At 40.9% G+C, this 17,278-nt stretch overlaps 1 protein-coding gene across 1 annotated transcript; it reads right to left on the bottom strand.

Moving 5' to 3' along the window:
- Positions 1-676: 676 nt before the first annotated feature.
- Positions 677-13,397, bottom strand: hccsb (holocytochrome c synthase b). Its single transcript, XM_028434412.1, has 8 exons — positions 13,266-13,397; positions 12,193-12,307; positions 12,055-12,096; positions 10,635-10,762; positions 5,165-5,313; positions 3,312-3,431; positions 3,119-3,205; positions 677-1,801 (listed from the first exon to the last, which is right to left on the bottom strand). The coding sequence occupies exons 2-8, from the start codon at positions 12,299-12,301 to the stop codon at positions 1,603-1,605; spliced, it is 834 nt and encodes a 277-aa protein (XP_028290213.1). The 5' UTR covers positions 12,302-12,307; positions 13,266-13,397; the 3' UTR covers positions 677-1,602.
- Between the last annotated feature and the right edge of the window lie 3,881 nt (positions 13,398-17,278).

Genomic DNA, 17,278 nt, shown 5'->3' with positions numbered 1-17,278 from the left:
TTCTGATGTTATAAAGACATGAAAGCATGCATCACTCTCTAGTTACTGTACAGCGGGTGATGCCGTGAGCAGAACCCCTCTTCTGTCACACAGCTCACAGGCAGCCGCAGCGATCTCAGCTGCCGGTCAGAGCAGAACCCCACCACTCCACGTCCAGACTGCAAATGAACTGTGCAAGTTCTCTCCACATTGCTTATGCTTCTTTCAGGTTTACACACGATTTATTCCATGTGTTATCACCCTTCCTCTGACACCAGTACAATGGGCGGACTGCACGCGGTCACGGGCGTCCCCTTTGAGTCTGCGCGGACCTCCGTATAGTCCGTTCCGCCCAAATGTGTTTGGGGCTTTAGACTGTTGCTTCACCACGTTGGTCTTCCTTTTTCCACTTGCTTTGCTGTGTAACAGTTGTGCCTCATTATTACTAATGCCAAATTCTGTCAGGCAGCCAAAAGTAATGCCCCAAAACGGCTCATGGAACAATCATGGAGCAGAGATCTGTAAAAAATGCTGAAAGGATGTTAAGGATTTTTGACCAAATGACGTCAGAAAAACATAATACAGCTTTAAAGCTCATATCCGGAGTTTCTGAAAAAATCTGTTTATGTGTCATTCTTTTGAAATGCAAAAAAAAATGCCAATCTAGTCTTTTACTATGGTCTACTGCCGGTGGTCATTCATATACTTTAATGTATACAAGTCCCGCCTTCGTCCTATAGACCCCTATACAAATTGAAAATCGCGCCACAATCGCCCAGTCAAAAGGCTTCGACTTCCTGTCGCAAAGACTGTCAATCAAAGTGAATGCGTGTGCGTAAACTGTGCGCGGAAACAAAGCCGCGTGTCACAACAGCAAACAGGTATCACTCTGAGCAGCATAGCATCATGGAGGAGCAATCCGAAACTCCAAAGTTATATCAATGTGACCCGATGCAATTTTGTTATGTTCCGCTATGCGCGTGCACAAAAGTAGAGGCGTGGCTTCTGGAAGATTGGCTGAGGCAGGGGGAGGAAGTGGAGCCGTTTAGGGCGGGACATCAGGGCGGGATGTTCGCTTTTGAATTTTCGCTCTTTTCATTCTCCAGATGTCAGCTTTAAGGAAACTCCTTCCCTGAGAGATGTTTCTACATCCTGGCTGTCCCGAATGTCACATTTCAATATAAATTTGTGGCTCCACAACTTTGTTTAGCTCAGATCAGTGTGTAACACAAACTATACGCATGTGATTGTTTAAAGAGGAAAGCATGTACTGATCAGAATCAGGTGTTTAACTGTTTTGTTGAAACAAAAATGATTGCAGTGAAGCCAGCAAATCAACTAAAACAGCGTTCTGGAACACATTATGAAACTAATTGTTTTTATGTAAATAGCTAAGTTAAGATAAAAAAGGGAGCCTTTCTGTTGTTCAATTAACCTTTTCTACAGTAGAATAACACAAGCTTTTTTCAAGGATAAAATATGTTATTGGACAGTTTCACTGCAACTCACTGACTTGAGGCCTGCTTTCTTCCCAGTCCGTTGTGTTTATTCTTCGCCTAATGCATGTTACTAAAAGCTGAAAAAGAGTTTGGTAGCTTTTGTGTGAGGACATCAGAGTCTTTTTTACGAGGTCCAGCGCCACCAGGCCACCTTCATGCGGTCCCACACTGCCTCTAAAGTGTCAAATGCAGGGCGTACATCTAGGATAGAAAACTGATAGTTTTCTGTGTTGATTTCACCGTCATAGTAATCAATGACATAGCGCACTTCCTTGCCGCAGCGGTCTACAATCCAATCATGACGGTCAAAGGGCAGCTCATACCTGAAAATAGAAAGAAGGAAACAAGATTTAAAACGTGTTGACTGAGTCCGTCTACACACCAAAGCACACCGTCACTGAACCTGAAAACAGATACAAAGTAGGTCTGGGCAATATGGACCACAATTCATATTGAAAGATTTCCTCCACATGGCAATACAAATTATAGATATTTTTGTCTCAATAAAATGTTACCAGAGGAGGAGTACGGATCAAAATAATTGGTGCAACATACCACACAGACCTTTTATTAACAGCTGCACAATATCAACATCTGCTCATTTTAGCTTTTTCTCTCAGTAGGGATAGCACATAAAAATTCTGTATCATGGTTTGTTTTGGAGCCTGGTAAAGACAAAGTGTGTGTCTGAAAACAGACTACTGACTAAGCCTAGAGCATCTGTTTCAGGGTTGTCTGCGTGAGTTTGTGATGTTTCAGAAATGCACTATTCCCACCCACGTAAGCCACCTGTGGAGGAGTCAGCCATCTTGCATCTTTACCATCTCTGTTTTTTGCTGTGCATGCGGGAGTGACCAGAAAGCGACAGTAAATGACAGTAAATTAAGTGCTGCAACATCTCACTAAAGGCTGCACAGAAAAAGACATCCTGCAATATGTGTAAAGTAGACCTCTTCTACCACGTCACTCACATCTGAGCATTTAAAGAGAAGATATGGAAATCTGCTATGCTAGCAGTAGCATCTTGATGACTTACTCTGACCATATAAGGGCTTGAAATTAATTACACAGTATGTTGTTTTTCTCCTTAACCACAGAGATTTCAGCACCAAGTCAAGACTTAAGCTGAGACTAAAAGTGGGATACTTTTGTTAAAAAAGTTTAAATGTCATATTTGCACTTTACAGTTTTACATTTCATGAAATGGTGTGTAATTTTTTCTTTATTTTACTAAATGAAGAAATAAAAGCCCTTTTTGAACAAACTCATATTTTTGGTCTCTATTATTTGATTTTGTTGAACAGATTGGTCGACTAATCGTTTCAATAATCGAAGACTAGTTGCTAGTTGCAGTGCAACGCTTAAGGACTCAAACAGTCTAAATCAGTGCTTCTCGAGATTTTTCTGATGCACCTTTTATTGAAAATGTAAAAACTATGACTGTTGTCCTTCAAATTGTATTTAAAAAAACATTTTATTTATTTTTTGATTTTTCATGCCCTTCTCGTGTCCCCTGTCATGATATCAACACCCACCCCCTGGGGCCCACCTCCCAGTTTGAAAACCAGTGGTCTAAATACAGTTGACTCCAGGAGTCAGCATCACAGTGGAAACAATGACACTGCAGTTTTGCCACTCACCCCATCCAGTGGCGAAAGCGGGCCCTGGGTGAGTATTCTTTGGCCTTCCCACCAAAGCGCTTCAAGGAAGGTCCACAAGGACATTCACTGGAAAACATTCACAGGTAAACCATCAGATTGCATCCTGTGATGGGATTTCATCAGGACAGAGCTGCTTGAAATGACAAAGTAGTGTGTGTGAGTATAGACTCACTGTGCATGCAAAGCTTCCCATTTCAGGATCTCCTCCCAGGCCTGCTCATTGTTCCGGTTGTGGATTTTGATAATGTTAGTCATGTCAGGGGCAGCCAAGTCATCTTCACGCCAGCGCCACCTGCAGCATTAGGAACCCACAGACATACAAAGAATGTGAGCCGGTAATAGTCATTAAATCTAAATGGCGCTACAGGGGTACCTGAGAGACAGAGGAAAATTAACAAATGAAAGCATCAAAAAAAGGTGTTTTATAATGTTTATCTTTAGTTCAAAATGGTAATCATAATAAATCTTACCAGCAAATCACACAAACACACAAAATAAGAGAAAAATATACTGAATAATAAAAAGAACCAACAAACAAAAATTAAATGACACCAAAAACACACACACTAAGAGACAAATACTTACAATTGCCAGCAATACACAAAATGACAACAAAGACACATTCAATGAGAGATAAATACACATAAGATGATTACAAAACACACAAAAATAACGGAACAAAAAAAAAAACCAAACAATACAAAAAATGCACACTGAAGAAGAATAATTTAAATAATACCAACAACACACAAAAATGACAACAAAAACACACAAAATAAGAGAAAAATATACTGAATAATAAAAATAACTGACAAACAACAACAAAATACACAAAAACACACAAAATGATCTGATTAGAACATGAACTGAAAATACAAGGGTCAGTCTTGGTCCCACATCAGGAGGGAGATGACTAGAAAAAAAAAATGTATAGAAACAAATCTATTCAGGAGGCACTAAATACTGTTTCATTCCACTTATTTACAAAATGCAGCACTGACTGACAGACAGACAGACAGACAGACAGGTGGCTCTTTGTTGGAACTGCAGCAGTCAGTGTGCACAGATCACTCTTTTCACACCGGTAACATTCTAATCCCAACGTTGATATCGATACTCTCAATATTTTTGATCGATCCGCACACCTGTAGTGAGCACCCACCAGCAAAAACATAAATCGACGCTCCTATAGGAAAGTATTCACTTATCTGCATTGACATACATATTCTTCTCATTGCAACCAGCAAAACCAGACACAAACATCAGATTTCCAAAAAGAGAAATAGATTAGTCACTTCAGTGGGTTTTTTCACCTTAACATCAATGCTTTGCATTTCACTTGGAGACTATTCAGGTCTTTAATCTGACTGCTTTGCATTGGCAACCAATTCCATAATGCTTTCTGCAAACTGTTCTTGAGATCATCTGAAAGCTACATGGAGTTTGCAAGTCTTCTGTAATTAATATTGCAGAAGTTCAGCTGCCCCTTTGCAACATACAGATCATCTTCCACTGTTGTCATTTTACATGGCCTACCATGACTTAGCACTTCCACTTTGTATTAATACAACTGCTAGTTTACTGTGGAATATATAATTACAACAACATTTTACTACTGGACTTATTGCACAGCTTGTATACTATCTTAGTATCATGCTGAAATAAACTGAGGACCACAAAGTGACCCATTCTTTCACTGATATTTAACAAAGCTATCAGCATGTCTAGGTGGATGAGTAAATACTTCTATAAATACACTTTGATAGCATGACAGTTTGACAAGTGACATAGTGCGTATCAAATGTACACAACAGTGAACAGTCTCACTGCCATATGACTAGCCTCAAGACTTGCTTTGCTAGTCTTTTATACTGTAATTGCTAAACAACAAGATGAAGTTACCCCCTCCTTAGTAACCCTTACCTTGAACAGCTAAGAGGCATATAATCCAACTGTACAAGACATCTATGGCATGACAGGCATGAACATTTTAAAAATCTTGTTCCTCCTTTCCTTTTCACTGACCCCTTTCGTAGCATGGCGTTCCAGAACATCTGCTCAGATGGGTAAACCCATTTCTTGTCTTGGCTGTGACGAGGAATGGAGGACTCCTCTCTTTTGACAGACAAGTCAAATGGCTGGTCTGGAGCTGGTGTTTGGTTAGGAGGAGGCATCTGTGTGCACAAAATGACAAAATGCAGTGTTTCCACTAAAGCTGCAGTAAACAATACTTTTAGTAATTGACTGATCTGTTGTTTTTTTAATATTCATATAAGACTGATCACACCTTTAGCAGTTAATGTGCTTCTCGATTTCATTCCATAATTAACAAATTTACATGACAAAACATCATTTTGAATACTTTTAGTTGCATAAAATAATCTTTAAAAAAAAAATCACAAGACCTTTAAAAAGGCATTACTTAAATAAAGTAATGACTCATAATAATAATAATAAATGTTAGAAAAAAAACATAACCAGTGTTTTACAGTACATAAAGATACCAAATTGTGGTGGAATACAATCAAATATTTACATTTATTTAAAAAGTAAAACAAGAACTTTTAGCTGTGGCAGTGTGCACTGTTTGCCCGTTAGGGGCTTGTCTCAACACAAATAATTCAACAAGCACAGTATCTTTTCAAGATTTAGCTTAAAGCTCCAGTATTATGCTATTTTTCACTTATCACCGTTTGTTCTAAGAACACCAACAAAATAGTATTAGAGGTTTATTTTTCCAAACTCGCCTGTTTTCTGGAGTTTTAGCACTCTGAAAAGACGGTTTAAGGACGCTTCTAAAAACAGGCTGTCTTTGGGCCTTCATGCATATGCATGAGTGGACGTGTCTGTAGACGCAGACTTCATGCCTCGCTATTGGAGAGGGCGATCACTAACGCGATTTTCTTTTGCTATTCACACACTTGTTATTGTTTTTTTTAGCCAAAAAACTGCACATTACAGTAAAACATGACTATTTAAGCGGCGATTGTGAGTCTGTCTCAGCGCTGCTTCAGGGTGTGTGTGTGTGTGGTAGCTGCAGCAGTGTGGTCAGTCATATGTTTCAAACAATCACCAGAGTGTTGAGCTGCTAAGTCAATCTCTACGTCGCATTGGGTCACAAACACATCAGATCATGTCAAAGGCGGTATAACAGTTACTAAAAGTGGAACTGCTCCCTGGATGCTACACCGTGGCTGCTCATTGCTCCTCAGGGAGGGGTTAAATGCAGAGAACACATTTTGTGTATGTAGCTTTACATATAGGACAATAAAGTATAATGTACATGTATATTCTATATTAAACCACTCCTCCATGAACCGCCACCTTAACGTGGTGGAGGGGTATGAGTACCCGAATGATCCTGGGAGCTATGTTGTCGGGGGCTCAATGTCCCTGGTAGGGTCTCCCAAGGCAAACAGGTCCCAGGTGACGGGTCCGACTAAGAGCGGTTCAATAGCCATATATGTACATTAAACAACAAAGGCAGTTCACGTCGCCCGGATTGGCGCTACCGGGGCCCCACCTTGGAGCCAGGCCCGGGGTTGGGGCTCGAGTGCGAGCGCCTGGTGGCCGGGGCTTTGCCCACAGGCCCCGGCCGGGCAGAGCCCGAAAGGACGATGTGGGCCCGCCCTCCCGTAGGCCCACCACCCGCAGGAGGGATCACATGAGGCCGGTGCAATGTGGATCGGGCAGTCGTCCAGGGTGGGGGCCGTGGCGATCTGATCCCCGGCTACAGAAGCTAGTGTTAGGGACGTGGAATGTCACCTCTCTGGCGGGGAAGGAGCCTGAGCTTGTGTGCGAGGTGGAGAAGTTCGGACTAGATATAGTCGGTCTCACCTCGACACATAACAAGGGCTCTGGAACCAGCCTTCTCGACAGGGGTTGGACTCTCTTCTACTCTGGAGTCGCCAATGGTGAGAGGCGCCGGGCCGGGGTGGCTATACTTCTTGCCCCCCGACTTAGTGCCTGTACGTTGGAGTTTACCCCGGTAGACGAGAGGGTAGCCTCCCTCCGCCTTCGGGTGGGGGGACGGATTATGACTGTTGTTTGTGCCTATGGGCCAAACAGCAGCTCGGAGTATCCACCCTTCTTGGATTCCTTAGAGGGAGTACTGGAGAGTGCTCCTTCTAGGGATTCCCTCGTTCTGCTGGGGGACTTCAACGCTCACGTTGGCAGCGACAGTGAGACCTGGAGGGGCGTGATTGGGAGGAACGGCCCCCCTGATCGGAACCCGAGCGGTGTTTTGTTGTTGGACTTCTGTGCTCGTCACAGATTGTCCATAACAAACACCATGTTCAAGCATAAGGGTGTCCATATCTGCTGGGAACGCCTGGCAGAGTCTCCCGTCAGAAGGAGCTTCAACTCCCACCTCCGGGAAAACTTCAACCATGTCTCGGAGGAGGCGGGGGACATTGAGTCCGAGTGGGCCGTGTTCCGTGCCTCTGTTGCTGAGGCGGCTGATCGGTGCTGTGGCCGCAAGGTAGTCGGTGCCTGTCGTGGCGGCAATACCCGAACCCGTTGGTGGACACCGGGGGTGAGGGATGCCGTCAAGCTGAAGAAGGAATCCTACCGGGCCTTTTTGGCCTGTGGGACTCCGGAGGCAGCAGACAGGTACCAACGGGCCAAGCGGAGTGCAGCCACGGCGGTCGCCGAGGCAAAAGCCCGGACATGGGAGGAGTTTGGTGAGGCCATGGAGTATGACTTCCGGACGGCTTCGAAGAGATTCTGGACCACTATCCGGCGTCTCAGGAGGGGGAAGCAGTGCACTGTCAACACTATGTATGGTGCGGATGGTGCGCTGCTGACCTCGACTCGAGACGTTGTGGATCGGTGGGGGGAATACGTCGAAGACCTCCTCAATCCCACCGACACGCCTTCCAGTCAGGAAGCAGGGCCCAGGGACCCGAGAGTGGGCTCTCCTATCTCTGGGGCTGAGGTTGCCGAGGTGGTTAAAAAGCTCCTCGGTGGCAGGGCTCCGGGGGTGGATGAGATCCGCCCGGAGTTCCTCAAGGCCTTGGATGTTGTGGGGCTGTCATGGCTGACACGACTCTGCAACATCGCGTGGACATCAGGGGCAGTGCCTCTGGATTGGCAGACCGGGGTGGTGGGCCCCCTTTTTAAGAAGGGGGACCGGAGGGTATGTTCCAATTATAGAGGGATCACACTCCTCAGCCTCCCCGGTAAGGTCTATTCAGGGGTACTGGAGAGGAGGGTCCGCCGGATAGTTGAACCTCGGATTCAGGAGGAGCAATGTGGTTTTCGTCCTGGCCGTGGAACTGTGGACCAGCTCTACACCCTCAGCAGGGTCCTTGAGGGGTCATGGGAATTTGCCCAACCAGCCCACATGTGTTTTGTGGACCTGGAAAAGGCATTTGACCGTGTCCCTCGGGGATTCCTGTGGGGGGTCCTCCGGGAGTATGGGGTATCGAACCTCCTGATAGGAGTTGTTCGTTCCCTGTATGACCGGAGTCAGAGTCTGGTTCGCATTGCAGGCAGTAAGTCGAAATCGTTTCCGGTGAGGGTTGGACTCCGCCAGGGCTGCCCTTTGTCACCGATTCTGTTCATAACTTTTATGGACAGAATTTCTCGGCGCTGTCAGGGCATTGAGGGGGTCCGGTTCGGGGGCCTCAGTATTGCATCACTGCTTTTTGCAGATGATGTGGTCCTGTTGGCTCCAACATACCGTGACCTTCGACTCTCACTGGATCGGTTCGCAGCCGAGTGTGAAGCGGCCGGAATGAGAATCAGCACCTCCAAATCCGAGTCCATGGTTCTCGACCGGAAAAAGGTGGAGTGCCTTCTCCGGGTTGGAGATGAGGTTCTGCCCCAGGTGGATGAGTTCAAGTACCTCGGGGTCTTGTTCACGAGTGAGGGAAGGATGGAGCGAGAGATCGACAGGCAGATTGGTGCGGCGTCTGCAGTGATGCGGAGTCTGCACCAGTCCGTCACTGTAAAACGGGAGCTGAGCCAAAAAGCGAAGCTCTCGATTTACAGGTCGGTCTACGTTCCAACCCTCACCTATGGTCATGAACTTTGGGTCATGACCGAAAGAACAAGATCACGGGTACAAGCGGCCGAAATGAGTTTCCTCCGTAGGGTGGCTGGGCTCTCCCTTAGAGATAGGGTGAGAAGCTCAGTCATTCGGGAGGGGCTCAAAGTAGAGTTGCTGCTCCTCCGCATCGAGAAGAGCCAGATGAGGTGGCTCGGGCACCTAATTAGGTTGCCCCCTGAACGCCTCCCTAGTGAGGCGCCTCCCTAGTGAGGCGTTCAGGGCACGTCCCTCCGGAAGGAGGCCCCGGGGAAGACCCAGGACACGCTGGAGAGACTATGTCTCTCGGCTGGCCTGGGAACATCTCGGGGTCCCCCCGGAAGAGCTGGAGGAAGTGGAGAGGGAAGTCTGGGCCTCCCTACTGAGGATGCTGCCCCCGCGACCCGGAAACGGCTAAGCGGGAGAAGATGGATGGATGGATGGATATTAAACCACAGTGTTTGTTTTAGCTGTGAGCTAGAGGGAGGAGCTCACATTCTTATAGGGTAGGAGGAGCCAGGATTGTCAGGAGGAGGAGTTTCCGTTGCCACAATGCGAGAAAAATCCAACTCGCCCGTCTGGAGCTGACTTTTTACAAAATGTGGAATAACAAGGGCTAAATGAATGTGTATCACTGTAGCAAAACCATTATAATGTGATTTTTTCATAATACTGCCCCTACAATATTTTTTGTAATTATTGCTATATATTTATAAGTGGTCATTAATATTTAAGTAATTATATATTGGTTTTTATGATCACATTTTTATTGTTATCCATAATACATAAAATATTGTGTTTTAAAAAGTAGAAAATTTGAAGAAGGTGTATGTGTTTTTATAACCCAGAAAAAAAGACAGCTTAACTTTAATACTATAGCTATTTCTCTTTTTGGTAAACTTTGATTATTGTTGCTTGTATTGCCATACTCCTCAGACTGTACCATGCTTCTTCTTGTAACCAGAAAATGATTCAATGGCAGAAGTAGGCAGAATGGCAGCAATCATATCAAGTGGCTCCAGTAAAACTAATTAAATTATGCATCAACTCAGAAAATTTGCATTGACTCATTTTTATAACCAGTTTGGTAGACAAATTGTTTCGTTAAAATTGTATTTTATTCTTATCGTATTTATCTTAGTTTGCAATAGTATTCAAGTTTCCTATTCCTTAAAAAAAATATATATACATATATATATATATATTTTTTTCTAAGTGCAAAGCAGCTTGAGAATTTATTCTATTTATATGGCAGCATGTCATATATTCTTATGTATACAATCAATGCCTTTTGTGTACAGTATTGCAGAGTAGAGTTTTGTTTTTTTATTATTATTATTTCAGTTCTTTCCAGGAGAGCTATTTTGAAGAAGTCATCGCTCCTCGTTTCTATTGTTGACCATTTAACAAAGCTGCTAAACACACATCTCTACTGTGTGTACACAAAGCACATGGATGAAATAATACCATGTTAGTCGGATCAATGTCACTCTTCATGCCAGCTTTCATCGGACACTCCACAAACTCATAGGCCCGGTCTTGGTGGACTGGTCCTGCCTTTTCCTTTTGCATGGGACATGCTGATGGAGGAGATTCTGGAAGACAACACAAATATCTTATTACCCTGTAGTGAACAACAATACCAGATTATCAAACACTTCAAATTAACAAGACCAAGATGTAAGGCTGGGCAATATATCGAGATTTTAATACATAGATATTATTATTATATTATATTATTATATCTAAATATATTTATTGATGAGATATAGGATATGACTATATCATAATATTGATATAATTCATACAACATTAAAATTTTATTCTATAAAGCCATGAGTATGCCTTTTTTCTCCTCTCACTGTCTATATTAACCCAGGCCCGTCTCTCTCCCGCTCTGTGTGAAACTCAACGCTGACCAAACACCCCCCTCCTCCTCTCACTCGCCTCTGCAGGTACAACATTGAGACAGAGTCCAACGAAGAGTTAGTTGTTAAAAAAAAAAAAAAAAAAGAATAATGGTTAATTTTGGAAATGGTTTGGCTTCAGGTTGTCATTGTGAGTGAGTGCGTGCGTGACTGAGTGTGTCTGCTGTAGAGAGCTAGAGGTGTCCACGGGTCGTAAACAGGACTCAAAAAACTCATTACCGTCACCATGCACATTTATTGTATGCAGGGAAAGCTCAAACACTGCTTCTGTTGTTTCAGATGAAAATTGATTTCACAATATATCGCGATTTTTTGAGTGCCAATTTTAAATCATTTTTTTTAATTTCAGAAATCATTTTTTTATTTTAAAAATAAATGATTTTTATTTTAAAAATAAATGATTTTTATTTTAAAAATATTTTTTTTATTTTAAAAATATATTTTTTTATTTTAAAAATAAATGTTTTTTATTTTAAAAATATTTTTTTTTATTTTAAAAATATTTTATTTTATTTTAAAAATATATATTTTTTTATTTTAAAAATAATTTTTTTAATTTTAAAAATCTATTTATTTTATTTCATTATTTTTTTTAATCAATATTTTTGTGTATTTGTGCAATATTTCAGTGGGTGGTTAAAATGCTTTCAATGTGTTGCAATGGTTACTTGATGCGCTTGATTTTATGATAGCAGTGTGTAACACATTCACATCACAGAGAAAACATCAATATATATTGAGTAATGCCATTCTGGTTCGATTGTATGTATCAGAGCATCATCTCAAGGCAAGGGCAAAATATTAAGATATATATTGTATATAGCTTGAAAATATTGAGTTATTAAAAAAAAGGCCATATCGCCCAGACCTAACAAGAAACAATCAAAATGAGAAAAAAAAAGAAAATTGCTAAAAAGCTACTCGTAGTTTCAAGACTTATTTGGGATTTTAACCCTTACCTGGCTTAGCTTGATGCATCGGACACTCTGAGGGTGGAGACACTGTGTGATGAAGAAACACAAAAAAATAATATGTCAGCAAAAACTTGGGAAACTTGATTTAGATGTACATATACATGCATGAGGAAAATATTGTACCCTTGACAGGCTTTACTTCTTGGTGCATAGGGCAGGCAGGAGAAGGAGCAGCCATTATTCCCTCTGCATTTACTGTTGGAGCATTAGGGGTGGACATTGAGGATCCCATCTCACTCTATTTATACAGAGAAAAAAATTACACAATTACCATTGATGTTAACCAGAGATAACTATTGGCTCAAATATGATGCAGTGTTGAATGACACCAACCACCATGGAAGATACTGAAGATGAAGAGGTGAAGAAAATATTGTAAATAAAACTTCAGCGTAAGGCTGTGCAATTAATCGAAAATCTGATTATGATTACACTCAACGATTACAAAAACAACATAATCAAGAAAAAAACGATTATTGAAAAAAAAAAAAAATATATATATATATATATATATATAATATTTGAATTAATATTCTGCACCTTTTAATTTATTTGCTTTCAAATACTAAGTTGATTTTAGTGTTTGGAAGATTTTATGTATGTTTAAAGAATATATTTAACATAGTTTTGTACAAAAATAAGTAACTTTTTGGTTGACAAATGATTATGATCGTGATTATTATTATTTTTTATTATATATATATATGTAATCGAGCACCCCTTACTTCAGTGATGTAGATCATTATTTAAATTTTGTCTAACTTTATGAATTAGACAAAATATTTTCCATCAATGGATGACACTCACTCACTGAAATAGAAATATGCTTCTATGAACAGAGGTTATCTTTAAACGACCTCACTGTGAGCATGCGCTGCTAGGAGGCTATCATAATAACAACTAAAGACATTTTAATCAGAGTTACTGTCATAGTTGCATGGATGAGCGGCGGATAAGGTGAGTTACGAAAACAAGGGAGCAAAATTTCCCACCATACTGCACATCCTAGTCCTTCCCTCTCCTTACAGTCAGGCTGACTAGCAGCCAGTAGAAGCTATTCACATATATTTAGCCGGTTTTTGCGGTTTCCTTTGCACTTTGTTCAAATTCTCGCTGACACTTTAAGGGCCCAAGAACAGCCAGGACGCCTCTTTACCCAGGTTAAGTGACTAAATAAAACTCCGGCGAGAACTCACCTGATAGTGTGAAATGCAGAGTATCGTCCCAATGTCAACACGCAGGTCGTTTCTACTTTACACAACCTCACGGACGGAAGTACGTAGTGTACGTCTCATACGTCACTGCCAGATCCTGTCAAAGCATGCGCGACACGCGTCTACATCCGGTCGGCCATGACAACGCAGAACCATCTTGCTTGGGAGCTCCGCGCTGCATTAATGCAATATGTCCATTTATAATTGTATACACAGAGCTCGTGATTCACGAATTACTGATTTATCAAAAATATATTAATGTGAGTTATCTGTTACAAACGTCAGACATGTAAAGCAAGATTACTTTACGTATATTCAAGTCATTTTTTTAATTTAATTTAATTTTTTAGATTTTAGCTCGTATTATTAGTGGGAAAAAAAGAAGACAATCGTATGTTTGTAAATAGTTTTGAAATAAACAATGTGTATTTCCTCACAAAGCCCATAAATCAACAAATTATGTATTTTAAAATTTTAGATTTTAGCTTTTATTAGTGGGGAAAAAAGAAGACAATCGTATATATTTAGAAATAGTTTTGAATTAAGCAATGTTTATTTCCTCACAAAACCCATAAATCAACAAATTATGTATTTTAAAGTTTTAGATTTTAGCTTATATTATTAGTGGGGGAAAAAGAAGACAATCGTATATATTTATAAATAGTTTTGAATTAAGCAATGTTTATTTCCTCACAAAACCCATAAATCAACAAATTATGTATTTTAAAATTGTATTTAACAATTTTTTAATCAACCTTTCTATATATCGTAAACAATGATATAAATAGATACATAGATAGATAATAAATGATAATCATCAGATGCAATGGCTCATTATGTAATATGCAATACATACATGTGATGACAATGTCACCACAATTGTATATTTATTAGAAAATCATGTATCAGGCATATGGGTGTTAAAACCACTGAAACAACAAAATATAACTAACCCTTCACATTAAGGGTTTGTGTACATTATATATAGGCCTAGATATTGAGTATTAGACATCTGATTCATTGAAATGAAATCCTAATTACCTACAGCCTTAAGTCTATTTTTTTTCTGACATAAGGCAGTTTATATATAAAATAAACATGCATTTTATCCCAAATTATGTCTAAAATTATATATTTCACTAGTAATATGTGAAATAAAGCTACTGTTACGTATTATTTTTATGGGATAGGCTTCATTGTTTTACAAGAACTCCTGCCTCTGCTCAAACCCACACAAGATGGCGCCACTTGGTCACGTCCCTCCAGGGGCGATGAGAGATCTACATACAGTATATGAGGCCTATGTTACCAAGTACTGTACTGTACTTTTGGAAATTAGTGAGCAAGTAGGACATGAAAACAAGTGCCTTGTGTCAAGGATGAATAAATCTGCCATTGTTTTCCTTAAAACCGAGAATGTGTCCATAGTTTAATGGAGAAGGGAGTTTCCCTCAGGTTAGACTTTAGTGCAGATATCCCCACTGACCGCACCCTCCACGTGGATCCCCGTCTCCAGTGTTTTACCTTACATTCCCACTGAACTGTTGCTGGGTTGCAAGGATGTGAATCTAAAGGAGCAGGTGTTAATATTTTTAGAGTAAAATATGAGGAAGTTTTGTACATGGTGTTTGCTAGCTTTGGTCAATTGAAGTGCTTTAACAGGCAGTTATACTTGCCCTCACAAATGAGTGGACCACGCTGCTGAGGCAGCCATTGCAGATGGTAGCGCAGCGGAGACTGTCATGTCAGGACTCGACCAGGGAAACCTGGGCAGGTCTTTGCAACGAATCCAGAAACCAGCCTGACTATACCAAGGGATTGATGCATTTTTAGGGAGACAACTGTTCGGGCATGAACTTAACCTAGTACTGAAATAGCAGGTCCCTCCAAGGCTGGTTTGCGGCTTAACTAGTCTGGAACACTCGGATGGACTGATCAATGGTTCATGGCTCAACTAGTCTGGGACACTCGGATGGACTGATCAATGGTTCATGGCTCAACTAGTCTGGAACACTCGGATGGACTGATCAATGGTTCATGGCTCAACTAGTCTGGGACACTCGGATGGATTGATCAATGTTCGCTGCTCAACTAGTCTGGGACACTCGGATGGACTGATCAATGGTTCATGGCTCAACTAGTCTGGAACACTCGGATGGACTGATCAATGTTTCATGGCTCAACTAGTCTGGAACACTCGGATGGACTGATCAATGGTTGCGGCTCAACTAGTCTGGAACACTCGGATGGACTATCCTTTTATCCTATTCTGTTTGCCCTTCTGTTCACTAACCCAACCATTCGGAGCGGATGGCTGCCACCTCTGAACCTGGTTCCGCTGGAGATTTCTTCCGATAAAAAAGAGGGAGTTTTTTCTTCCCACTGTTGCTAAATGCTTGTCCATGTGGATCTTGTTGGGTTCTTTCTTTCTTACTATGGACTCTATTTTTTGTTCAGCGCTTTGAGATGACTTTGTTGTAATTTGCGCTATATAAATAAAGTTGAGTTGAGTTGACGGAGGCAATGTGAACTCAGATAGCACAAGTGGAGAGAACAGTTAAATATTCCCCCTCCACTAGTAGTGATAAGTAGTAATAAGTCAGGCATCTGGTGGAGAAGATGGGGGATTGGATTTTGAGTCAAATTGCACATCATAGTGATGAGATTCATAAGAACACAGATCTTGATTCTTTGGAAGAGGTAACTTAATTTTTTGATTATACTTTTACAAATCTGTCAAAGTTAAGGATTATTTTGAAGACATTCATTTGTTTATTAGATCAGTAAACTTGCTAAAGAAATCAGTTGGGCATTATTAACTTTATCAACGGAAGCACTTTCACCTAATAAATCATATTACAGCACTAGGAACATTTTCAACAGGTACAGTGGGCAGAAAGTCCAAAAATAAAGTTATAAAATAATGTATCACTTGGTGTTGGTCTCTATATGCTGTGGTATACTACTTTACCACACTTGGTTCTTCTTTTCAATTACTGTCAGGGAAGAAATAGATAACTTGACACTTTTTTGATGACATCTGCTCCTAACCAAGATCAAGAAAGATCAGAGCTTTTCAGGAAATTACAACTTGCCTTACAGAATCTATACATGCCCTCATCATTCTCGGGGTTGACTTTAACTGTACAATAGATTCAACTAGTCAATTTCCACGGAAATCATGGGAGGGGCTCGGGGCGCTGGTGGGTTGGACGGTGAAGCAGCATTTGATTCTAAGCTCACACAGTCAAATATTAAAGATGAAGCTTAGTTACTCATTTAGTTACTTAGTTACTCATTTAGTTACTTACTCACTTAGTTACTTAGTGACTCACTTAGTTACTTACTTGGTTACTCTTAGTTACTCTCAGTTACTCTTAGTTACTCGCTTTGTTACTTAGTTACTCATTTAGTTACTTATTTACTTCCTTAGTTACTCTTGTACTCCCTTAGTTACTCATTTAGTTACTCACTTAGTTACTCAGTTACTAATTTAGTTACTTAGTTACTCCCTTAGTTACTCTTGTACTCCCTAAGTTACTCATTTAGTTACTCACTTAGTTACTCAGTTACTAATTTAGTTACTTAGTTACTCACTTAGTTACTTATTTACTCCCTTAGTTACTCTTGTACTCCCTTAGTTACTCATTTAGTTACTCACTTAGTTACTCAGTTACTAATTTAGTTACTTAGTTACTCCCTTAGTTACTCATTTAGTTACTCACTTAGTTACTCAGTTACTAATTTACTTACTTAGTTGCTCACTTGGTTACTTAATTTCTCACAATAATAGCACACGATTCCCGACCATCGCGCACGTTTTGATATAAAATTTGCAGGGGTTTTCTCAAAACTCTGGGACTAGTTTCGAGTGGAAGATGATTAATAATAGACAAACGGGAGCACTATAGTGGCCCTAACTAAGGATACTGGACAAATGGGGAACCCCACCTTCAATCCTCGCATTGCCTAAAGTGGGTCATCACACAGCTAGA

Source organism: Gouania willdenowi, chromosome 20, assembly GCF_900634775.1.
Source record: "Gouania willdenowi chromosome 20, fGouWil2.1, whole genome shotgun sequence".
In the NCBI taxonomy this organism is placed as follows: Eukaryota; Metazoa; Chordata; class Actinopteri; order Blenniiformes; family Gobiesocidae; genus Gouania; species Gouania willdenowi.
The sequence above is the reverse complement of the archived record's forward strand: the minus strand, read 5'-3'. Positions and strand labels throughout refer to the sequence as shown.